Source organism: Lathamus discolor, chromosome 6 (genome assembly GCF_037157495.1).
Source record: "Lathamus discolor isolate bLatDis1 chromosome 6, bLatDis1.hap1, whole genome shotgun sequence".
Classification (NCBI taxonomy): domain Eukaryota; kingdom Metazoa; phylum Chordata; class Aves; order Psittaciformes; family Psittacidae; genus Lathamus; species Lathamus discolor.
This window is the reverse complement of record NC_088889.1, coordinates 67,841,242-67,866,356: the sequence shown is the minus strand read 5'-3', so window position 1 is coordinate 67,866,356 and position 25,115 is coordinate 67,841,242. Positions and strand designations below refer to the sequence as shown.

Below are 25,115 nucleotides of genomic sequence, written 5' to 3'. Positions count from 1 at the left end.
GTTATAAACAAGCTTTACAGGGCAAAGCTTAAATATGTGGAGGGAGGATAATGAGTTGATCAGGGAGTTTCAGTAGGTAGACAATTGGACTGGTTCTTGCTAGAAACAATTGAAAATGTAGCTCCCTGCCTCTCCCCACCAAAAGAAGAATTTTATCAGTACTGTCTTTTTTTTTTTTTTTTCTTTTTTTTTTTTTTTTCCTTCCTGTCTCTGAATTATATTTGCTGAAAAGCCTTAACTTCACAGCTTATTCTAGCTGGAGGTGTCCCTGCCCATAGCAGGAACAATGGAACGATGATCTTTAAGGTCCCTTCCAACTCAAACCATTTTAAGATTCTATTTCAGACTATGTAGTAGAAAATGAACCATGAATGATTAATCAGACACCAGATTTTGAACACCTAGAGTCCGGTCATCATAATTTCTTCAGTTTGGCTACCTGAAAAATGGAAGGATAAAAATACTTCAGCTAGACTATATTCACTCAGTACTGGACTTCAAGAAACAGACTCCAGTGTGACTAAATGCATGAGAATTTAATATATGCATCAAAACTGTCAGCAGAGAAGTATTCAAAGATCTCAGGAAGGTGCATAAGCTTTCTTAATACAGCACTAAAGCAGAAGTGATGAGACATCTTCATTATGGAGCTCTTTTGTGCCTCCAAAACTTAGGAATAAAATAATAAAAAAAATAAAAAGAAAAAGAAGAGAGGAGAGAAGAAAAGCATATTTTATGAAATTAAATTTTCTTTTAAATTTGCTATCAGTATTTGATTGTTTCACTAAGGTTTGTTAGTAACGATGGGTAATGAGGAATCTTTGCAAGTGACCCGGTAAAAGCAGTGTGTACCAAGAAATCAGCTGCTGTTAATGAAGAATTCTTGCTTCAGGCTTGCAGCATAAACAAGACACTAGACTGCAAACACAAAATAATTGGCTGCTCCCAGTCCACCTGTCCTTTCTCCTGCTTAGTCCTCTATAGCTAAACAACAAAAGTGAAACTAATTTGAAAAGAACCTGAAAAACAACCTAACTTCAATCAGGAACTTTTTGTCAAATAAGTTGCCTTCAGCAGAACTGTGCGACACTATGCTATCGGGCAGTCTTGCCTTGGGGTTGGTGTAAAACCCTAGCACCAAATGCCCAAACTACCATTCTCCAAGCAGTATGTTTGAGAACGCGTGTTTCTTAATGCAATGTTAGCAGGGCCTGGTGTGCCAATACCTACTGCCAGTTTAACAGATGAGTTTTTATGGAGCTAAGACTTCTTTCTCCTTTCCTCAGACGTATTGTGCAGGATCTACTGCAAGCTGGTTGTTGGTTTCATAAAGCTTTTCCCCCCAAGGCTTACTTGCCTAAAGAGAGTGAGGTGATTGAGCTAAATTATCACCCAAAAAGTGACACGTATTTTTCTTACGGGAAAGGTACATTGGACCTTTGATGTTTGCCATGTGCATTGAAACAAATGTTTCAAAACAAAGCAAATGGCAGGAGACCCAGAAAGGAAACTCTGACATCTTCTGAGGGTTAGGGTTTTTTGCAACTAATAACTTGCATTAAACATCTTGTATTTTAAAACACAAATTTTTGAGTATGAGTTAAAAGTAGAATGAATAATTATTTTTTATTTATTAGCTGAACAACATTCAAATAAGTAATATTTCCTTTTTCATAACCTCCTGCCCTCCAATGTTACAAAATCCTTGAAGTGTCTGTTATGCAGGCCGTGTATTTGTACTACTTTTGAAGTTTAATAGATGAAATATGAAGTTAATTAATTACTTTGAAACGTGAGAACGTGAAATATCAAACCTATTTATTTATAGCTGTTTTACTTTTTATGAAATAGGCTAATACATTGAGAATAATTCTGTTTTTTTCTTCTTGAAAAAATCACTCACATGAGGGATGGGATTTTTGTACTTCCACTACCGTGACTCTATTAATTGTGAACAACATCAGTAAGAACTGCAGTGTTACCTGTAAGTGCTTTAAAATCTGGTTGCTTTACATTATTGTCAGAGATGAGAGCTCAAGTAGTTGAAAATATCAGTTTAAATCTTCTACATATTCATAACTGGGCCATTGAATATGAGCGATGTAGCTCTTGTTTGCTTTTGTAGCTTCTTTGCTACCTTTTCCTTTCAGCAAGAGCTATTTAATGAATCAGATCAAGTTAAAATAATTTGGAAATTACTCATACTGCGTCATTTAGTATTGTGCTCTCCCTTCTTTCATACTTTTCCAGCTTGAACTTAAAATATGGGTATCTTCAGAATATGATCTTACTGAATGCAGCGTATAGTTCCCTTTGGAAAACTTGCAGTGATCCAGCACAACATGATGTTTCATCAGGTTTGTTTATGTACATGCAGCTCTAATCACAGAGTTGCGTTAATAGGAATACTTCAGATGCAAATAGTTAGTACTTAATGGCTGTCCCTTTAAGAAAGGACGTTGCTTTTTAGGCCAACACACATTAGTTTAGTAGGCTGTGCAAGGAAAGCAATTGAAATGATGTCATATTTTGAGTTCATAATGTCAGACCTGTGGTAGACTTCTCATGACTATTTCATATCACCAAGCACCCTGGAGGAAAGAGAGTGAGTGAATACTAAAATTATTTCTGTTTTCTCCCCTTCCCTTTATAAAATTGATCACAAAAAAAATGTAAAATCAAAAATGCCAACTTTTTGTTTATAATAGAAATAAAAGATAAGAAGTTAAACAGCAAGCACAGGGTTGTGTAATGAGTTGGTGAGTTTGATACAAGGTTTTGTAACTTAAACACTAAATGTTATGCTACCAAACATTTGGATCCGTTTAACTGAAGTAGATTTCCAAAGGTACTGTCCTTTCTATGAGATATGTAGGTGCAATTCAGTTTGTCTGATTTTTTTATTGGAGCATGTGTTACTGGAAGAATACAGGGATTTGTACCTAGTATAATTTCTGTAGAACTCCATTCAGATATTTAGAATCCCATTGCTCTTAATGCATTGAATCGTTTGGGGGTTTTCCTCTGAGAATGGAAGATCTTGACTCATAACAGAGTTTCATGTGGTGCCACAAATATCTTATTATCAAGGTGTGGTGCCAAACCAACTTTGAATTTAAAGCTTGAATTTTGCTATTAATTAGTAACCTCTTTTAATGTTAAGTGAACACAAATTACTGACAAGTGAGTATTCATCCAAAAAGAAAGATCATTACATGGCTCCTGATGTAGCTTCCACGGAGGTCAATGCCAACCACTCTGTTGATGTAATAGTTAAGTTGGCCTCTTTGCTGTAATTAATGTGATGCAACTCGCTTTCCTATTTTCACATTTTCATAGTCTGTGATAACCTGACAGATAAGGATGTATTGTATGTAAATAAGAACAATCTCTGTTCGTCCAGAGAATAGTCTTGCTGGTCTGACATGGTCTGCCACCTCTTTTTGCTACTGCTGTGTGTAAGTTATTTGATCTTAATAACAGTCTTAGTAATTGAACTGCACACCATAAATAAACTCTTACAGACAAGCACAATGATTACTTCCTGGAGAATGCAGGTGTCAGCCAAGTCTTGCAACAAGAGCAGGGAACAGAAGATACAGGTGAAATATGTGTTGGGGTTTGAGCAAACCTGTAAGAAATAGACTCTTCGGGTCTTGATCTTAGTAATGCTTTACAGCTCACACCTGCTGACTTTGGCATTTCTGCACGTGTGTGGGGGCACCTGCTGGGTGTTGCTTGTGGCATAAAATGGATGTGTGCAGCATGGGAGTTTGGAGTGTGACTATCCAAATCTTTTGTCACAAATAGCACTTTTGATTTCTGAGCTATGTAGGAATGCCTGATTTTGTATGTGCAAGAGTTTTTTCCTAAATTCTCCACCTGGCAGTGTGCAAATATATCATCAAGGCTTTACATCATTTCTGTGTTGTGGTTTAAGCCCAGCCACGCAGCTCGTTCACTCACTCCTCCATTTCCTGCTCCCTGCTCTCGGAGGGATGGGGGGGAGAATCGAAAGAATATAACTCCCACGGGTTGAGATAAGAACAGTCCAGTAACTAAGGTATAACACAAAACCGCTACTGCTACCACCAATAATAATAATTATAAGGGAAATAACAAGGGAAGAGAACACAACTGCTCACGACCCGCTGACCGATACCCAGCCCGACTGAGCAGTGATCTAGCCCATCCGGGTAACTGCCCCCAGTTCTACATCCTGGGCATGACGTACTGTGGTATGGAATACCTCTTTGGCTAGTTTGGGTCAGGTGCCCTGTCTCTGCTTCTTCCCGGCTTCCCCTCCTCCCTGGCAGAGCATGAGACTCAGAAAGTCCTTGGTCAGACAAAAAAATTACTGACCAGCAACTAATGACATCGGCATTATCAGTGCTGTTCCCAGGCTGAAAGTCAAAACCACAGCAACTAAGAAGGATTAAAAATGACTGCTACTGCTGAACCCAGGACACTGCGCTTCTCTGAAGTTCATTAATTAAATACAAGATTCTTCCCATGATAATGGATAATGAAAAAAGCAAGGGTTTTGTAGCATTTCAAGTGTTTTCAGTATAGTCCTCAAGGAAAAGAAATACAGAGGAAAATACCTTGTATTTTGGTTCGGGGCAAGTGATGACAGAATTATCAGAAAGTCAGTACCCCAGATTTTGTAGTCTGCACAAATCATAAAATGGCTATGTTAAATGCAGCTTTCACCCTGTAAGCAATTAGTCCTTTCTCATATCTAATAATACTGTAATTTTCTAGCATTAAACCCCTTCATGTGTATTTGCTTTAGTTAGCCGTTTGGTTATATATACTACAAGGCAAAATAACATCACTCTCAAAAAGAGTGGACTTGTCCTTGATAAATGAACTCATATTGTAATTTCCCTTGAGAAAACCATTCTACAGTTCAGGTACAAGCTAAATCAATAAGCCCTTTAAGTTGCTAGTGGGTTATACTCACTTTATAACTTTCTTGGAATGCATAGTGGTAAATATAAGTGTCTCCTTTACAGCCTCCTGTGAGACTGACTGCTGTTCACTTTGATTATGGGAATTCGTAACTAAACTCTGCTAAAGACTGGATAGTTTCTCACAGTCAGGGTGCTTTTCAGTGATACTTCCTAGTGCAGCAGGAAAGGTTTTTCATACCAAGGACTTATACTGGGGATAGGATATTCCCCAGGACTCTGTCTGCACTATCTGAGGTCGGGTAATAGTTATTTTAAGATCTCAGTGCTTCCAGAAAAGCAATTAACACTTTTAATTCCCTCAAGACCAAGCCATTATCAGCAAGAAGTTGAATACAGGTTCAGACTAACTGATATAGGTTATTTAAATAAGCTACTTAACAGAAGAGAGATATTTAAGTGCAGTTTGGCATTGCCTTTTTTTTTTTCTAACATTTTTACATACTTACTGCAGAGGAGCATGGTTTTCAGAGATGGGAATACATGCAGCTTAGATAGCCTAGATATTTCTGTGATCTTGATTATTTTTTTTTTTCACTAGGGAATTAGCATAGAGTTGTTCAAATTTTAATTAAATTAAATTTAATTAAATTCCTGAACATCTTTTGAATGTAATTCATTACTTTTTAATTATATATTGCTTTTATATAAGAAACAAATGATCATCTGAATGAAGAAATCTGATATTTTGAGCAGTTAGGAAAATGTGAATCCTGCAGTAACATCTGCAGTTGGACAGCATGCCTGTAATAGTATGCTGATAACCTGGGAAATCTCTCCACTATGAATTTACATATTACAGTGGTTACATGTAACATGTAAATTTAACAGTGCTACAGCCTGTTCTTTCCAATTTTGATAGGATTGATTTGGAGATCACTTGAATGAGGATTACAAAAGATGATGCAAAACTTACAGAACTGTGTGGCAGTCATGCTGAGAAATAGAAAAAATATAAAGTTCATGAAGTTATACTTCAGTTCTGATCTAGTAAAAATGGTCTGAATACAAAGTGAAGGAAGGCTGCTTTTTTTCAGGAAAGAACTGATGCAAATATATTGAACTATCCTCCTTAGTCTGCATATATGGCAGATATCAGCCATGTTCATGTACCATTCTCAAAAAGAAACTTTTATTCTCACAAAGTATATTGATGAAAAAGTTAGCCATGTAGCATTTTCTTCCTTTGAATCTGCAATGGAGATGTCATTCAAAACAGATATGAAATGCAAGGGGAAAAATGAATGTAGGGGCAGAGCTGCTCTGTGTCAGTTACTGTCTGTGCTGGTTTAGTACCCATAATTCTTGCTGCAGCTGGAGAAGTATTTGTATCACTGGGAACCTGATAAAAATAAAAACTCAGCAGTGAAGTTGTATTTTGTTCCATCTGGAAGACATAGCTGGTGCTGGCTGCTGATGGGGGCAGATGCGTAGGGAAGAGGTAGTGTCTGGGAAAAGGAAAATCTACAGGAAGTGAGCTGGGCATTTGTTTTCAGCATTTGCTTTTTATATCTGCTTATTAACATAGTTGCATTTCAGCAGTTCAGAAGGATTTTCTCAACAGCAAACATAAATTTGCTTGAAACTTGATAAGAACATTGCTCTGTAGCACTTCATTTGCACATTCTGTGTGTGGTAAATTTAGATGTTTCTTCCCTCCCCATGTAATTCTCATTATGATGTTTTTAGAAATAAATAAGTATTTTTAATGAATTAAAAAGATTTTTGTAGGAAGGGTTAGAAAAATTTATATTTGAGCCTGATAATGCTTTACATTATAAATTATGCTGTCACCTTTAAAAAAAACCTCTTAAATATCTGTAGTGCCCACAGAGTCTATAAAAAAGCAGAGGGAAAAGTTGTGAAGTTAGAAAATATTTTTTCGTGTTCAGAGTCACTTAAGGATGAAGCTGCTACAGAATGAATCTGCAGTTGAAACTATGGCATACACCTGTAGTTTGTCTTTTAGTTTTTCCTTCTTTCTGGTCACAGGAGCATCATGACCTTGACTGAGTTGAGTAACTTGAGTGTGGCAAGCCTTGGCAAACAGGAGGATTCAAACAGAAACTCGGTGCTTTAGGCAGTGGAAAAGAAAACAGTGATGGAGAGAACACTGATGGAAAGAAGGAAGCAAATTGACTGACTGCTTTGTCAGAGACCTTAAGTGTTTTCTGAAATAGAAATGTTAAGTGAAAACCACCAAAGATTGCATTCAGAATTGATCCAAATCTCACCAAAGTCCTACACACTAGTAAGATAAGTTTCAGAATGGATGGACAACATGGTGATTAGTAAATGTAATTACCACTAATCTAGAGTTTTTGTTAGAAATATCAAAATTTCTGTCCAGGTTTCTGGAAATACAGATTTGTCTTGGAAAAAAATATATAGATAAACCTAATGTAAAATAGTAAAGTGTGCCTTCTATTCTGTCGTGTTATCCATTGGTGTCTATCCATTCACACATTATTCTGTTTATTCAGGTATATTGCTATGAATCATCAATCTGTAAATACCACAGGCACTTTTTATTAGACAATTTTATTTTATTAAGCTTAATTGTATGAAGACTAACTTCATACAGACTTTATAAAGAGGAAAATCAAAATGGTTGTAGATATTGGTCCAGTGGGAATAGAAGCTGTTACTTTACTTATTATGTATCACTTATTTTTAAACTTGAGTTTCAGTACATTTTTCAGGGAAATGAAGCATTTAACAGGATAAAGAAGCGTTGAAGTAATATACATAGCTCTGTATGGCATCTGTTGAAAGGAGAGCCACAGAGTATATAGATGCTGTGAAATGCCGCAGTATTTTCTTCATACAGTTATTTCTGGATCATTTTCTGTGGTTGAACTGGAGAGGACTCTATCACTTAAAGAAATCTGCAATATTTTCACAAATGTTAGAAAAATAATTTTCCTTTTATGATCCTTTATTTTTCATTTCCCGTTCTTTAAAATCTACCCAATTTCTTTGTTGGTTTTAGTTTTCAGCATTTCTGTCTCATTTTTTGGATGTTAACATGTTTTTGGACTGCCAGTTCTCTGGCTGTTCGTGTGTCTGTTCCTCATAATTTGTGTTCACTAGCTGGTTTCCATTTTGTTACTCCAAATTCCACTGATGTAAATTATGCTGAGAGCAGTATTTTGTTGTTGATGACTCAGAAACACAGCAGCAGACTGCAAAATCTTTATTTAGCCCCTTCATTGCTTACCCAGGACTTGCCAGTTTCTTTTGAGCTCTTCAGATTTTTCTGGCTGTGGTGCAGATTTCAGGTGGCTCTTCAGAACTTCATATTTATTTTCTGCTGCTTCTATATCTTCTTTTCCACTTAATGACTTTTGTCCTGTTTCTGTCTTTCTACAGTCAGCCTTTTCTTCTGGTACTGTACCTTGATCCTTAGCAGATGCAGTTGTATTTTTCATTTCAGCTAGCCTGTCTTCTTTTTACTTTCTTTTTTACCGGGTGGTCATATCACACTGAGATATAGAAATGAAGTGACATTATGGCTAAAGTCAAGGTAAGAGTTTTGGCTGGTTGGTCAGTCAGTCTATGACCCTAAAAAGCACTGCATTTTGGAGCATTGTAATTAAAATAGAAATATAGTACATCTGTACAATTCAAGAGAAATTACTAATAGTGTAGCAAGAAAAACAAATTCAATTGCTCTCAGTTAGGTTAGGTACCTCCAGTGAAGTACAGGTTATAAGAACATGGATTTTTGTCCACAACAGCACTTATACATAATGAGGCTTTATGAGTATTGTAAGCAAGTATTTGAAATGTAGTGAGGACAAAGTTCAAGATGTGGAGAAAATTTTTTGTAAGTTATACAAACATATGTGAAAAAAACATCCTGAATGTGTCAGTGGAACAGCATCATTGTTGTGCTGAAAAGTTACAAAGAATTATTTTAAGTGTTTTGGAATATATTAAGGATCTTGAAGAAATTAATTGCAGCATGCATGGTCCTGATTTTTGTACAAGCACAGGATGATAGTATCTTGAGATAATCTGTGTTCACAGCGAAGTGAACAAAGCTAAAAGTGGTTTGATACCATAAATGCAGATTTAATATTAAATTGTTCAAAGTTGTCCTTTCTAGCAGAAAATGAACTATAGGATTGTTTCTATCTACGCGGCTTATTATTGTAATGCCACATAAAGGGGTCAAGAGCAGGCACAAGGAGAGACCCGCTGAGTGCGTGGCTTGCATTATAAGGAGGTTTGGTTTTCATTTTCCTCATTTTGTGCCAGTTTGAGTAAAACAAGTATCTGGAGCTCCTGCTGCTAGATAGAACAGAATATTCCTATTGTGTTTCCTTTAAAAAGTAGTTTTCTGCTGAAGGGATTTGCAAGCTTTTTCTTTTGCATAACTCACTAGCAGATGGATTAAAAAATAAAGCACAGGAGGTTTAGTGCTGGCCAGCTTACCCTCAGACAGTCCTGAAAAATTTACCAGAAGTCCAGGACAGATTCTGGTGTTCCCTTGGATGAGGGTTTTATATTCTAAGACTGAGAATGCGTTGTCAGAAGAGTCACCTAAAACTGATGAAAATTTTTTTACCGATATCTGGGAGCCATGACATGAACTTTTCTATGTTTCTTCTGTTATGTGGCTTTTGTACAGAAAGAAGTTGGTTTTATCGGGTTATTGATACTGTCTTTTCCAGACAGACATATGCCTGCTCTGACTCTGTGATAGTCAGAAAACAATATAACACAGGGCTGATGGTAGGGTAATGAGAGGCAGTTCTCTAAAGAGCTGGGGCTCAGTGATGTCTTATGATGCATTTAAAAAAAATAATTTTTTTGCCAACAAGTTGTGGGACACCTACAATGTAGCATACTTTGCATCCCTCTTTTGGGAATCGTATAATCAGTAAGTAATTAATAGCTTGTGGAAATAATGGTTTGGCTTGGTGATCTATTGACATATTGAAGTAATATTTTAGAGTGAAATATCCCAATTGATTTGAAAATGGAATCAAGATGAAGAAATAGTCATCCTCAAAGCAAACAGTATGCAGAACTGTCATTCTCTGATTAGAATGGAACGCACTCAGTCGTTCCAGGTCAGCCACATTCAGTATCAAATGAGACTCTCATACTTGTGATAATCCTTATTCTCAGATGTCAAAATACATAAACAAATATTTAAGTAAGTTTTAAACTAGCCATGTGACTTGCCTACAAACCACAATAAGAAAATAAGTTTATTATCTTTTATGTCTTTGCAACCATAAGACTGTCTTTTATGTGCCTAGCATAGTTTTAATTTGTAGCCCCATGAAGGAGAAAAAGGAGACAGTAAACTTAGATGCAACAGATTTGTTGGCAAGGGTTTCCATGATTCAGGGGAAAAAAAAGCAAAATACAGGCTGAAAGTCAGGAAGATGATGATGATGATGGTTATTATTATTATTAAAATATCCTGGGTTTGGTAGAAGTTCCAAGGTTTTGAGCCATTGTGAAATTGAAAGGGCTGAAATGATATCAACTGTACAACACAGAAGAGTGGGGTCTCAGCAGAAGATGATAGAGTATTTCTTCAATAAACTTTTCTTTCTTTAATTTCTAAATTTCTGTGAGAATGTCTGTAACAATTTTAATCAAATTGAGGGTTTTTTTTTCATTTCTTCAGTTAAAAAACATTAATGCTTGATTTTTGTAATGATCTAGGGTGAATCACATTAGCACCAGAAAATGTGAGAGGCAAGAGGAAGAATTCTACTGAACAGGCTGTTTTCTTCACTTTTGAGCAGAGTTAATGTAAAATACACATGCAACAGCAATTTCAAATATTTGGAAATTGGTAAATTGGAAAAACAAAGAATTTGGGAAAATGGGAAATTACTACTGGACAAACCTAATACATTTTGTAATAGTAAAACTATAAATAGCGAGGATATTTCTTTCTCCCAACACTTTGTAGTAGCCCATTTATTAATACCTGCTGTCTCAAGTATGAAAGAGATGGACTAGAAATAGAGGTGCAGATACATATTCTCTAAATTCTTAAACAGTGTGAGGATTTTGGTAATCTGTAACTAAAGTTATGTTGCCTTTCGAGCAAGTCACTAGGCTTTGGTGGTGGGGACAGTTGTGTTGGTTTACTGCTGCGATCTGGCTATTTCTGCAATTACTGCTGTTGTGGCTGAATTCAGTTATATTCAGCAGCTTCGGTTTGTCTTCCGTCTTCTACAACAACACCCTGATGGTGCTTATAGCTAGGCTTCCTTTGCAGTCAGCAGGAGAGAGAAATCTTTCTGCAGAGGGGTTCATTCCTGAGTCATAGAGTCATAGAATGGTTTGGGTTGGAAAGGACATTATGATCATTCAGATGCAACACCCTGCCACAGGCAGGGACACTTTTCACTAGACCAGGTTGCTCCAAGCCCCTCCAACCTGACCCTGAAGACTGCCAGGGATGGAGTACTCACAAGTTTCTTGGACAGCCTGTGTCAGTGCCTCACCACCCTCACAGGGAAGGGCTTCTTCCTTATATCCAATCTGAATCTCCCCTTTTTCAGTTTAAACCTGGCACTCCTTGTCTTATTGCTACAGTCCCTGATGAAGAGTCCTCCAGCATCCTTGTATGCCCCCTTCAGATACTGGAAGGCTGCTATGAGGTCTCCATGCACCCTTCTCCAGGCTGAACACCCCAGCTTTCTCAGATTTTCTTCATACATGAGATGCTCCAGCCCCCTTATCATCCTCGTGGCTTCCTCTGGACTCACTCCAACAGCTTCATGTCCCTCTTGTGTTGTTGCCCTCAGAGCATGATGCAGGACTGCAGGGGGATTTCCCCAGAGCACAGTAGAGGTAGAATAGAGTAGAGCTGTTCATGCTGCTGGAGATGCAGCCCAGCGCATGGGGGGGTTCTGCATGTGGGGTTTCTGTGCTGCAGGCACACAGTGCTGGGTCATGGGGAGCTTCTCATCACCCAACACCCCCAGGTCCTTCTCTGCAGGGCTGCTCTGAATCCCTTCTCTGCCCAACCAGTAGCTGTGCTATAGTCACTGTGTTTCCTGCCCGAAGGGGTTGTTCCTCTCCATATATCACAGAATATAAGGAAATATGTGCCACAGAACACAAAGTGGGTAGCTTATCATTAGGACACATCTATGTTTATAAATAGAGTAGGGGAAAGTAATTTTAACTAGCTGACCTTATACTGTGGTGTTTGCCCTTCCACAGCCACTGGAAAAGTTGAGTGGACTTGGGAAATCTCCATCATAGATTAAATCAGAAAATGGTTTGGATTGGGAAGAACCTTAAGATCATCTAGTTCCAACTTTCCTGCCATGGGCAGCTGGTCTCAGTATGCATGTTCTTCGCACAGTTATAGAATACCAGCTTGAATTTAAAAAGAATACTCCTGCGGCTTGTCTCTGCCTAGAAATGGTTTTGTGCTAGATTTATACATCTCATTTGTGTGCATGTTTATATATGTACATAGTATGTGTGCTTGGTTATGTGTACAGAATCAAATGATCTGGGACTAATATCTTGTTGCCTCTGGGTTAAAAAAAAGATAAATGTTTTCACAGGTTCCATTTCTAAAGCTTGATGATAGTTGATCAATGAACTTTACTGAACTAGATTATTAAACAGTAAATAGGCTTTCAGAGGATATCCATTGGCAGTTTTGTCAGGTAAGGTAGAGATACTTCAATTTTATATCAACTGAGAGAACAGCTTAGAGAGTGAAATTTACTATAGGTGGCATGATGTTGGAAGGTCTTCCTTTTATTAAAGAGCAGAATTAAAGGTAAAATCCAAATGAGCTATGAGATCAAACTATACAGCTAGCTGAGACAGGAATGTTAACCTGTACTGAAAGAGATGTTGGTAAAAAGCGCTGCTGGTTGTCTGAGAGACTGGTGTAACAGTGCTATATTTAAGGGTAAAATACTGAAGCCATAGTCAGAAATTCTAGATGCACAGTACAAAATCAGACCAAAGGCAGGATTATGGACATAAATGATGAAGAATGTCAGAACTGAAAAGGGTAATGTTAGCTATCAAAAAGAATGGGTTTGGTGTGAATTGGATTTCCTACTAAAGACTCAAGACTAAATCCTGTAGAACTTACGTGAAAAATCAGCTCTACGTACAGAGGACAAGCCTGTACTTATGCAGTCTGTATTTGAGTAGTTGTAAAGAATTTAATAACTTCCTTTATGGAAGAAACCGGTTCCGTATTACAACTGTATAAATCCAGTAAGGATTCATTGCTCTAGGTGAAGTCCTTTCTGAATGATAGCTTGAAGCAGAAAAAAGGCTCAACACACCTCTCTCTCGGGGCAGGAGTTATTTTTCTGTGGGGTCAATCACAGGGTGTTGCACAGTCCTCCTTGTGATGTTAAAACTCTTTGCTTTTGTGTCCTTTTGTGGCTTTTGTGGCATTCAGTGAATAAATACAAACTGTTTTTTCCATTGAGTCATTATATTCAGTATGGCGTTCTTCACAGTGATTAAACCTGCAGTTCCATTTCCTGGGGCCAGGTGCCTGTGCCAGATGCAAGTTTTCAGAAATCTTCTTTTGCTCTTTTACTTATTGATGGGAACTGACAGTTGTATCTTTTCCCTGATCAGTCATTGAAAGGAAGTTCGATTGTTTTGGTTTGTTTATGGTGAGTCATTAAAAAGAAGATGAAATAGATGGAAAGGGCTGAGTCTCTAGTGCTAGCTGTGTAGAACCCAAACAAAATACACAAGGCGTGCTTCCATTTTTTTGGCTATTAAAGATACAGTAGGTTGGGTACTTAAATCTTGAGTGGTCATAACTTGTTGTAGTCATATGCATATTGACAATGTGATTTTTATCTGAAGTGGTTGTAAATCAAGCCTGGACCACAAGGGCATACATTATTCTCAGTAGTTAGAGATGAAACATTCCAACCAAATATTTAGCACAATTTATGAAGAGCAGGTAAAGAAAAAATTTCCTTGTCTTGCCTTAAATCCCCAAGTTTTCTCTTAATTGTTCTTCCTCTCTGCCCTCCCCCGCAGTCTGAAGCACAGTGTTTACATAATGCCCAAATACACAACATATAATGTAAATGCCATTTATATTTCAGCAAGAGCTGATCTCATAATCAGCTTGATCTTTGTTTTTTTCCCAAATGCAATTGTTCATTCAGAGTTGACTGAAATCAGATCAAAGTAGGTGACACTTGGCTTGAATACCATTATAATACACTGTCTATATATACACACACTATAATTGTATATATACTATATATTGCATACTTGATAATTAGATAACCTGATCATTCTGTTTGTTGATCATTAATAAATTACTTTACCCCTACTGAATTTCTAGATAAAAAAATGCCCATATTTAGAAAGAGAGAAAAAGCATTGCCGTGCTCTGTTATCATGATAAATTATTTCCATTTCATTTGCTTGTTTTACAGTTTTAAAGGTTCTTGTCTTCAGCTTCCAGATGTTGATTTAGAATTGTGATGAATCTTTTTCTCACTTGAATGTAAGCCATATTCATGTGTTCACATCTGCCACCAACAATATATTCAAAGGATTGCTTTAAAGATACCTAAAAGGAATTGTGCTCTTTTCAAGTGTACCTGTAAGCACTATTTTCTATGTATGATGCATAAAAAATGTATATTGTCTATGATTTTTAACTGTTGCTGCTTTAAAAAAAAGCCAAACCCAAGAGGGTGTGACCATCTAATCATCTCACCTGATTTACTTTAAATTTACAGTAGATTGTCTATAAACTTCGTAATTGCAATTAGAGCAGAAACGTTTTGTAAAAAGAGTGGCTAAAAGAACGTAAGTGGCAATAGATTTGATGAAAGAGACATCTATTTAAATTAGTCTTAAACTGCAGATTGTATTTGAGTTTTCTCTTTTGTATTTAAGGGTTGGGTTTTGTTTTTGGGGTGTTTTTTGTTGGTGTTTTTTTTTTTTTTTTTTTTTTTGGCCAGGGACACTTACGTACCATAAATAATTGAAATCTTTATAAAAATTTTATTTCAAAAGCAGGCTTTGTAAACCTAGTGGGAAAACAAAATCAATTTTCATTTGGCCTGACATAGTACATGTTATTCAGTGAGAAATAAACTCCATCCTTATTTTGAAGACTAAAAGCTTTGCTTCTAATATTTAGAGAAATAATAGCCTGAGGTGGAGTGATCTGTGGGGTGCAAGTCTTTGGAGCTACTAGATATTAGTCTCTGTTTCATACTGCAAATTAGACTCTCTTTAGATGTTTACTATACTGTATTAAATCATGTCAGTAAGAATAATAGAATAGTCAAAACAGCTGACTAAGCTCAACATTCTACATGAATATCATTCCCTTGAAAATGAATTATATTGGAATTTACACTAATACTACATCAACAGCGTGATAGTAAAAATGAAACAACCTGGAATTAGAGTACTAGAGGAGACCTTAACATGCAGAGTATTGTTAAATTGTTCTGTTTCGTAATAAACATTTTTTAAAGCACAATCGTGCTAAAATGGTACATACTCATTTTAATCCTAGGTGGATATGCTGATAATGGCACTCTGTTTTGCAGAATGGTGTAACAGACGTAACCCAATATTTAGAGAGCTAAACAGCTGTGATCTGTTTATAATTACATACCGGGTTTCCTAAGGATGGGTTTTAACTTATATTGGCATTATTTATATTATACTGAAAAATGAGTAGAGAACCGTCAACAGTTTTTGAGGATGGGAAGTTTTCAGAAAGTCCAAGGATTTTATGGTGTTTGTGGCAGGGTAGTACAGTAGTGATGCCTCATATGCACTGAGTCACCTGTAGCACAAAACTGGCATCCAAGTTCAGCGTAAGCAAATTGTTCAGTTTAGAGCTTGTATTTATGGCAGCAAGAATCCACTGTACCCACATAACTTGTCATAGAGTTTAACATTTCACTTCTTTCCTAGTGCAGTTCCTTCTCTTACTTTCTCCCACATGGTGAGGGATGATGCCATCCTTCTTAAAGATCCATATGGTTCCTTCACACAGGTACCTAGGTACAGACTAGGTATTCCTTCCATTTAACTTTTCTGTGATTTCAGAGGAATTATGCTGATTAAGTCTTGTTGATACCTGGTGCAATTGCTTTACATCTTGCAGTTATTTCTTAATTAGACAAATAATTTTAGTTAGCAAGATTCAGAGGAGTTTGCCGATACTCATCAGGACAAAATTCTGTAAATGTGATTACATAGTTTGCAATTGATGTGTTTTCAAATATAAAAGAAATACTGATATGTCATGGTGGAAATATTATTTTAACCTAAATTAGTTTCAAAAAATATACTGTGCTTTTCATATAGTAGCACAGCTGCGGAATATGGGTGTGCTGGTGCAGAATAGTGACTTTCCTTCTAGAATGGCCTGCCTATCCATACTTACGTGCCAATTATATTGCACATATATATGGGTATGAAACCTTTTAAAGAGTGCTCTTCAAATACTTGGGAGACTAAAATCTGGACCTTTAGAATTCAAGAAGGGAAGAAAATGAAAACCAGTGGATCACAGATCTTTCCTTAGACCCAATTCTGAGAATCCTGTTAGTATTAAGGAAGTATAAAAGTGAAGATACATTGATATTTGTGGGAGAATATGAAAGTTACTTAATAATCTAAATAATTCATGATTAGACAACCATATTTACAAACGTACCATTTTCCACTTAAATTTCACTTTATTTTGTTGGTCTAAATGATGCAAGTGATGTAGAAATGCAAGTGATCAAAGTATATGGCCTAATCTGAGGGTTTGTTGGTTATCACACCGTTGCAGAGTAGACTTTTACTGTCTTATACTATCTTGAGATAATATTGTCCAGAATTAAAAAAGCACTGAGGACCTAATAGTTAATAGATGATAGCTATGTCTTTTATCTTCATCCTTCTTTCCTTATTAAGTTACCTCCCAATAGTTCTCACGGTTTTATTTGTTCGTGGCTCTCAAGTAGTAAGTTGGTTGTTGGCTTTTTGTGCCCTTCTCGCTGCCCAGTATGTTATAAAAGGTAACAAGGAGGAAAATATAAATGCATGCATAGTTTATATTAAATTTAATGTAGAACTTTGGGAAATATCCTCGTTGATGCAAATTGGTATGTATCAGTATTTACAAGACAATAGGGTGAAACCTGTGCCAACTGGATACTCATGGGCAGTACAGTCTGGTGCTTGCGAAAGATGGTCTTTAACTGCTCAAGCTCAACTGGAATTGGAGGAGGGTGTTACTTCAAAGTGATCATTAAAACAGAGTGTTACTACTTACAAGTATGGGTTTGGGTTTTTTTGAAATACAGGTTTTAACTTGAAAAAAAGGCATGATGTTTCAGTGGCAAAAGAGACTATTAAGTGTAACTTTTTGCAATGCTTAAAGAGGAATAAAAGTGATGACCTTATTGAATATCCCTGATTACTTTAGCAGGAGGAAATTCCTTCTTGACCGCTGTTCATCAGCAAATTAAAATGTGAGTACTCTCTGAAGCTTATCAGGCTGATTACACACAATGTTGTTACTGCTGAGGTGAGCCAGCTCTGTTACAGTGGTATATACCTGGTTTAAAACACACGTGGTTACCATCTGGAATGGTAACAAACCCCCCAAAACTACGGGTGTTTCTACAAAAAAATGAATGCAGGATGTTTTATTTACATTGGCTGTATCAACCAGAATTCTAATATTTATCAGATATTATAGCACTAGCTGGATTTAATTTATATAGATTCTTTCATTCAATTTGATAGAAAAATTTGGGTCAAACCCTCCATGTAAATCATGCTAAATTCTGGAAGGTTTGTAATCTCTACGTACAGATGTAAACCCATCGTGAGTTTTAACTCCCTGACCTCTATTTGAGACAACTTATTTTTGATAAAATGAGTTATCCAGATCGAGGATAACCGCAGGTAAGCATAGCTGAGTTCTGGCATTATCTCCTTCCACTGATTTAATGCCATGTCTTCTTACAGTCATTCTCAGAGGTACTTGCTGCTCCCCCACTAGACCTGCAGTTTTTGCTTTCCTCTGGTGGACAGACATAACTGAAATAGTTTGAAGCTATGGTTTCTTGAAATAAAGTTCATCCACATATTGAAAGAAAAAGCAATACTTACCAGGAGACTAAAATATTTTACTGACAGCTGAGCTTTTTATCTACCAGCTATGGAACGTATTAGAAAGGCTGTAATTTTTATTTAACCACTCTGGGAAAACTTGCTTTTGGGAAGGGGCGGGATGTCTCTCCTGTTTTCCATTTCATCTTTCCTTTAAAAGGGAACTTCTACTGTGAAATAAAATACTTGACCTAGCAGTTGTGCTGAATTTTGCAGCAACAAGCAGAAATTTGAGATGTGTTGTGTTTCATTAGTGATGCACACTCAAAGAACTCATTTTAATTTGCAACATTCTGTCGAAGCCAAATATAATTGTTGCTGAAATTCCAATATAATATTAAGATTCTTTGCCTAAAGTCTTATCAAGAGATGTTTTATTCACTTTCATCTCTTCTAGGTATTCAAAGTATAATTTAATAAAGATTTTTTTTTTTTTGTAAATACATTCTGTGACCTGTCTATTGTTAAAAAAGAACTAATGCTAGATAACATTTCATTTGCTTTGCTGAGTTTCCTTGCTAAAGTGTGTATTCAAAGTTCATTAAAGGAGTGTTAAGATTCCTGTTTAACTTCAAGGTCTTGATTCTGATAACAGAGTAATACTGATGTGTTGCAGAGTTGAGGTTCTTGTTTCCCCCTTCTTAAGCCAGAGGCACAGAAAGGAGGAAAAAAATAAACAAAAATTCAGTTGTAGAAAGAACAGATCTTTGAATTCATTGTGGATGTCATAAAAAATGTAAAACATATAGCTGCATTCCACGTAAAAATTACCCTTTTGAAAATAATAGAATGTTTTGACTTACTCATTAATTAGTAATTACGTTTGAGTCTTGGCATATTTGTCAGTTCTTGTTTATACTGTAAGGAGGTTTAAGTGAGGAGAAATTGTCAAATGTAATAAATATTACAAACTTAAAATGAATATGAGTCATCCTTCCCTCAAATTACTGGGTGTCACAAACCTTCATACTTCCCAAGTGTTGCTTGTTTTCTTGCATAGGATATCTTTTCAAACAAAAAAAATTTACGTTACGTATCATCACTTTTGTTCATCCTGGACAATACACCATTAGCAGCGATTCAGGCTAATAATTTGCAAACTCAGATGCAGCACATAAACACATGCAAAACATCTATTCATCTACGTTAGGAGAAATCAAGTTGTTATATAGGTGAACAGGGGGATATGGTCCAATTTGGAATCTATAATGTGAATTGGAATTAATTTGAATTGGATGAACAAAGTCTGTTTTCAAATGCATTGAGGAATGTTTTGAGAAGATCTCATGCTTTTATTTTCTGTGTTAGACAGGGCTATGAAGAACTGGAAAGACAGCTGAAAGAAGTCTTTAAAGAAAGGAGCAATATCCTTCGTCAACTGTCAAAGACATCTAAAGAACTTGAGGGAATTAAAGTAAACCTCCAGGTCAGGTTCTGTCTCTTTTTCTATAGGATTACTTTCCTTAGCTTTTTTGTATTGGTATCTATTTATTAAAACAAATTTGGTGGTTTTGGTTTTGGTTTTAGTATGTGGATAATTGTTTTCTTGCTGCTATTGTGCTTCACATACACTGGATGTTTTTATAGAAAACATAATCCTAATGAATTGGGCTGTTTGTCCACTTAAAAATAATATGAAAATAGAGCATAGCAGAACAAAAAGAGGAAGGGAAGTAAAAACATAAGCTGTCTTAGTGGAGTTACCACCTGTTTGTCCTGGCAGTCACTATAAAGGATCTTTTGCTGTTGCAGGTTGCATCTTTGCTTATGAGTCACATATGTTCAGCCTAGTTTAGGTGCTCACTTTACCTCCCTGGAATGCCATCTGCACAGACTGACTGGATATACTGCAGGGCATTACTTTACAAGTTTAGCTGACAAATTGTGCTGAGACACTTCTGCATTTAACTTTTGGGTATCATGGATAGGCTGAAAGGGCAATAGTCTGATAATATCTCTGGATATTCAAAATCCTGTCAAATCATGTCCTTCAAGTGAAAAGCAGATTATAAATCTGGCTCTGGATTTGAGGTTCTGAAATCACCAGATGTTCACTTAAGAGCATGCCTGTCCTTCCAGATAGAGTCTGTTGGTCTGGTGAAAACAGACGCATTATCACTTGAGATTGGTCTCTGTTCTTCCATGCTATTTTAAAGGTTTTCTGAAATTGCACTTTTATCTTCATGTTGATGTAAGCTAGATGGGAAAAATACTGAGGAATAGATTCCTTGTATCTGTTCACAGAATAATACTGGTACTGTGTATTATTACTGTGCTAAATTATGTTATATTGTCTTATATTTCAGATTGTGGTTCTAATCAATGTCAGTTCTTAATCTTTTATGTCTTCCCCCCTCTTTTTTTTTTTTTTTTTTTTTGAGTGCTTTACCACTCTTTATTATTGTAGGTGTTTTCTTCTTTTTAGATAAATGTGCTGCTCCTTCTAACTAAGTTATTTTAGAACTGGATTTACTATGCAGCACAGTTGAAGGTAGTAGTTAGCAAAATGCTACTGTAAGATATTTTAGACTGATCACTGGAGAGATCCAGATATAGGCAAAGAGCTGTAGTATTATCTTCTGTATATACACACTTGTTTCTGTCATAAAATTTTAATGCATTGTCATTTGTGTCTAAATCTGCTTTTATTTGATTTACTCACATTTAATATTTAAAAAACAGCTGTGTACAGTTAGCTGTGCTTGAGTTAGAGTAAAGGAAAAGTCAGGCTATTCCTGTGTTTCTCACAAGTGGCAATAACTGTAATTCACTGGGAGCATTTTATGAAAGAGGACCAAGTGGATCATTTCACAGATGAATAATATTAAAGATCTCTTTGGTAATAGAATTGTTTCTTTTCTATTAGTCACTGAAAAATGATGAAGCATCAGCCAAAAATGATGTGCAGAAACTTCTGGAACTGGGCCAGAAGCAAAGGTAAGACCCCTCTCTCCACCCTTCTCTTTCTATTTCCAGACTGAAAACCAGCAGACTAGGAAATGCCATCTTTCTTTTTACTTCAATTTTTAAGCTGTATTCCGTAGTCTGCTGATGATAACAGTAAAGTGAAGGCAGGGAATGCTATTTTAGGAAGTTATTTAAACAAATTATGTATTTGCTGATATTTGGCTAATGCTAGGAGAAGATATTAAAATGCTATAGTGAGATATCTGCTGAAGAAAGGGATTTTGAATTTCCCATGAAGAGTTAATCATGAAATCACTAGGATCCTTCCAGGTATTCCAGACAAATCTATTAAATGAAAAAAGCAAGACTTCAGCTAATGCCCAATTTAAACTTGCGTTATATGGCTTGGGTGCAGCTGGAGGTATACGTCTCAGCATCATAGTTGCCCTTGTCCATCCTTCATACATTAATGTATTTTTGTAGTGGTTTGATTGATGTGCAGCTCTGACGAAATAGATTAATCTATTAGAAGTATTAAGGGACTGTTTAGTAAATAGATCTTATTTGCAGATGGGAGAATTGAGTCTGCAGGTTTTGCAAACTACACGTATTCTTCCCAATCTCTGCCTTAAATCAGTCCTTATGGTCTCTCCAGGACCACCTAAAAGTACATGTTGACTTTTGCTTCTAAGGGATTCAACTATTGAGTATACTGCACTATAGCAGTTCTCAGAGATAGACCCTGGATGGGTGAAAAATGCTGCTGAGCATCCCTCATCTTCCTTCACAAAATATACCTTTTATGAGCTTTTACGATATACCCCAAGAAAATGCCTTGGAGCTACTGCGGGTGCTTGACAGCTCTTCACAGGCTTACTGGATTTCACTTCCAGAGACGTGTGGAAGTTCAGTGTAAGAAGGTGGTATTAAAAATGTTCCAGAGAATCTCCCTCATAGAATTTTGTTAAGGAGGGGTCACAGTTTATTTGCCAGTAGGCCTCAGGCTGTACTTCATCTGGAGTAAGTAAAGAACAGTGAACATAATGTTATGCTTAAACCGATTGTACTTGAACCAAAATTCAAGATACATTCCAATATTAAATTTATGATCTTCTTTGAACAAATGTGAGCTGTGTTTGGTCCGTGAGCACTACTCTGATTATTCTCTACAGTGATGGATGATACAGTAAAGTTTAGAGTGCTGGAATCTCAGCTTGTAGATATAGTTCTGCTGACTTCAAATTAGTTTGGGGTTTTTTTTATCCCTTTTGTGTGAATTCTTCAGTACTTACTAAGTTACAAGTAAAACTTTGCTCACTTACTGTGTTGCCTCAAGTGTTATTCTTTCTGTGCCCCATCAGCACTTTTGAATGATCACATCTGTATGATAAAAGAGGTCTATTGTACTGGTGGTGCATTGGTTTCATGCTGCTCTATCACTATTTCCATTAAATCTGTTCTGTGCTAGTGTTGCTAAGCATAATTTATTTAACTATTTTAAAGCAAGTAAAAGCTAGTTCTTATTGTTAATAGTATGGTTCCATTTCGATGTGTTTTCAGTAGCCCGCCTCCCTCACTTATTTGATGCCAATCCTTTTTGCTAGAAATGATACACTGGCAGATGTTTTGCACAGCAGGCAATGTAGATGCAAGAAGTGGCCAGTTTCCATCATAGATAATTTTTGTCTTCTGTTTGCACTGTGGTCATTATGATGTTATTAGCAAGACTCATAGACACAGTACATCTGTCTGTTACTTTGAATAATGAAAGCTGTCTTTTTTTGAAACTGAAGAATTATTTCTTAATGGACACTTGAGATGAAGTTTGTGTTCTGTGTTTTCAACAAACTAGGGAAGAAATGAAATCTCTCCAGGAGGCCTTTCAAAAGCAGCTTAATGAGGCAGCTGAGAAAGCAGAAAAGCAGCAGGCTACCGTGAGTGATTCCCTGACCCTCTTTCATTGTTTTTGTTTGTTTCTTCTGGCTTTTTTTTTAACCATTTTGCCTTGAATTTGCCATTACCTCAAGTAACTTTGCATTTAAAATCTTATTTCAAGTATGTGTTAGTACGCTAAGCTTCAGAAAAAAAGGAGTTCAAGAAAGTTTGTATGTTCACAAGCGCCAAGATCCCCATCGACTAATTTCAGTGGAATTTAGGTATATATATATATATACTGATGGAGATTCGGGCTTGGAGACTTGGGTATAAGTCCTTTCCCTGTTGAGGTTATCTTTATAGACACTTGTCTCTCATCTACTGTACACTGCCATACATCCATTGACTTTTTTTGAATCACTACTGATTTTCAGCAACAGAATAGTAGCGTGTCTGATTTTGACGATAGTAGATCTAATTATCACTATAGGAAGCTATTAAGTCCCATTCAGGTTTCATGCTTTAATGAAATTGTGTTTCTGGATAAATTGTACAATTGGTTGGATTTTTGAATAACGCTGTAATGTTGTGGGGCATAAATAGACACGTTTTGCTATTGCAGGAAAAAAAAAAACAAACAAAAAGTAGAATCATGCTTTCCGTTTAATTCTAAGACGCAAAAAGGAAATTTTTCCTGTCTTGGTTAGTAGAGTTTCTATAACATGAATGACACTGAGCGTAAGTTGACAAGATAATCTTCAGAGGTCCCTTCAAACCTCAAGTTTTATGTGATTCTTACTCTGGATTTGAAAGCAATCTGATAGAAGGATTTCTAGACCTAGTTTGAGTTTCATATTAGATAACTACTGTTTATTTAGTAAGATTTTGGTGTCATCCAGGCTCATAAAACAACAGTTTCTCCAAGAGAAACGTTTGAAGGTAATTACTAAATTTAGGAAATATTTACAAATGCCTTCTTTTGTATAAATGTGATTTGTATGTGGCTTCATGCCCTTGGTGAACAAGATATGAGTGTGCATGTTTTACATGCTACCTTCTAATTAGAAATAGATTGAATTAGAAAATATAGATTTTGAGCTGGCATATTCCTTTACAGGTTTCTTTCAGTTAATGTGATTTTTGCAAACACTTTTTTTTCCCTGTTGTTGCTCAAAAGTCTGAAGGGTAAAGATACTGCTTTTCCTATTCTTGTCACCTTAACAGCATATACTTAGTGGAGTTTTGGTCCTTGCAATTTTGTCTAGAGAACAAAAACCCTCTTGAGGGGAGAAAAGTAGTAAACTGAATGATGTATTGATCTTGAAAAGGATAGCCTATTTTGGGGTCTTTCTGTTTTACAATGGTTTTATGCTGAGGCAAGATATATAGTGCTGAAATAATTAAAAATGCGAACCCAGTTATCTCTGGCAAGTACTTAGAATGTGCTGGTTGAAAGTTGTCTTTTTTTCAGGTGCATGGTCACATTCTCACTAGCTTCATCAGCACAGTGAATTCTAGTCCTGCAAATTAAATGTGGAAAACATATTTCATTATTTAATCTCTGCATTAGATTTTGATATTCAAGACTAATTCAGCTGTGGGTTAAATAAATCTCAGATGTAGTGAAAGGATTATCAGCTCTGTCCTGATTAGTTTTTTTGAAACTTGAGCAGCAGTACCTAGTGTAAATTCAGTTCACACCCTAGTGCTGGGGAAAACACAAATCAAACAAAATCTACTGTTAACTGTAAGCAAAAATATTACCTAATACAGAAACCAGGAAAAACCCATCTGAGTTTATAATAGAATTTGGCGTGGAATGTTTATAAACCTGACTTATTGTATTCTAAAATTTATCCATAGTAGAATATGAAATTTGCCGCTGATTTTTAAGGAAGGCAGCACTGTGTCCTTGGTTTGTGACATTTATTTCTGTATGCCTCAGGGTACTGTGTACATAATGAAGCTCACCAGTGCAGTAAGACTGAATATTCAAAAAGTGCTTCAGAATCCTCAGATGAAAGCTGCAGTAGAACTGGAAATAAATATTATTCCTGTCACACAGGACTACTTTACACCTGGTTTCTCCATGTGTTTCATGTATTTCTGAAAGTAATATGCATGCTATGAAATAAGGTCTTAGGTACTTTGAGGCAGGCCTAGCTAGAGCATGGGAGATTGAATTTAATTCTAATACAATATATTGTGAGTGTTGTTTCTAAT

The 25,115-nt window shown here is 36.3% G+C and overlaps 1 protein-coding gene across 4 annotated transcripts in view; it reads left to right on the top strand.

Annotated features, from left to right (window-relative positions):
* The window catches only part of LUZP2 (leucine zipper protein 2), a 194,091-nt gene that overhangs the window by 68,504 nt on the left and 100,472 nt on the right, over window positions 1-25,115 (top strand). The window contains exons 1-5 of one of the 4 annotated variants that reach the window (XM_065683389.1): window positions 4,211-4,238; window positions 17,419-17,464; window positions 19,419-19,536; window positions 20,977-21,047; window positions 22,870-22,951. In XM_065683389.1, the coding sequence (XP_065539461.1) occupies window positions 4,226-4,238; window positions 17,419-17,464; window positions 19,419-19,536; window positions 20,977-21,047; window positions 22,870-22,951 (330 nt within the window). In that variant the 5' untranslated portion in view covers window positions 4,211-4,225. Of the gene's footprint in view, window positions 1-4,210; window positions 4,239-4,614; window positions 4,649-17,418; window positions 17,465-19,418; window positions 19,537-20,976; window positions 21,048-22,869; window positions 22,952-25,115 lie in introns of those variants that run through there. The other 3 variants (XM_065683388.1, XM_065683386.1, XM_065683387.1) reach the window with 3 other exon arrangements.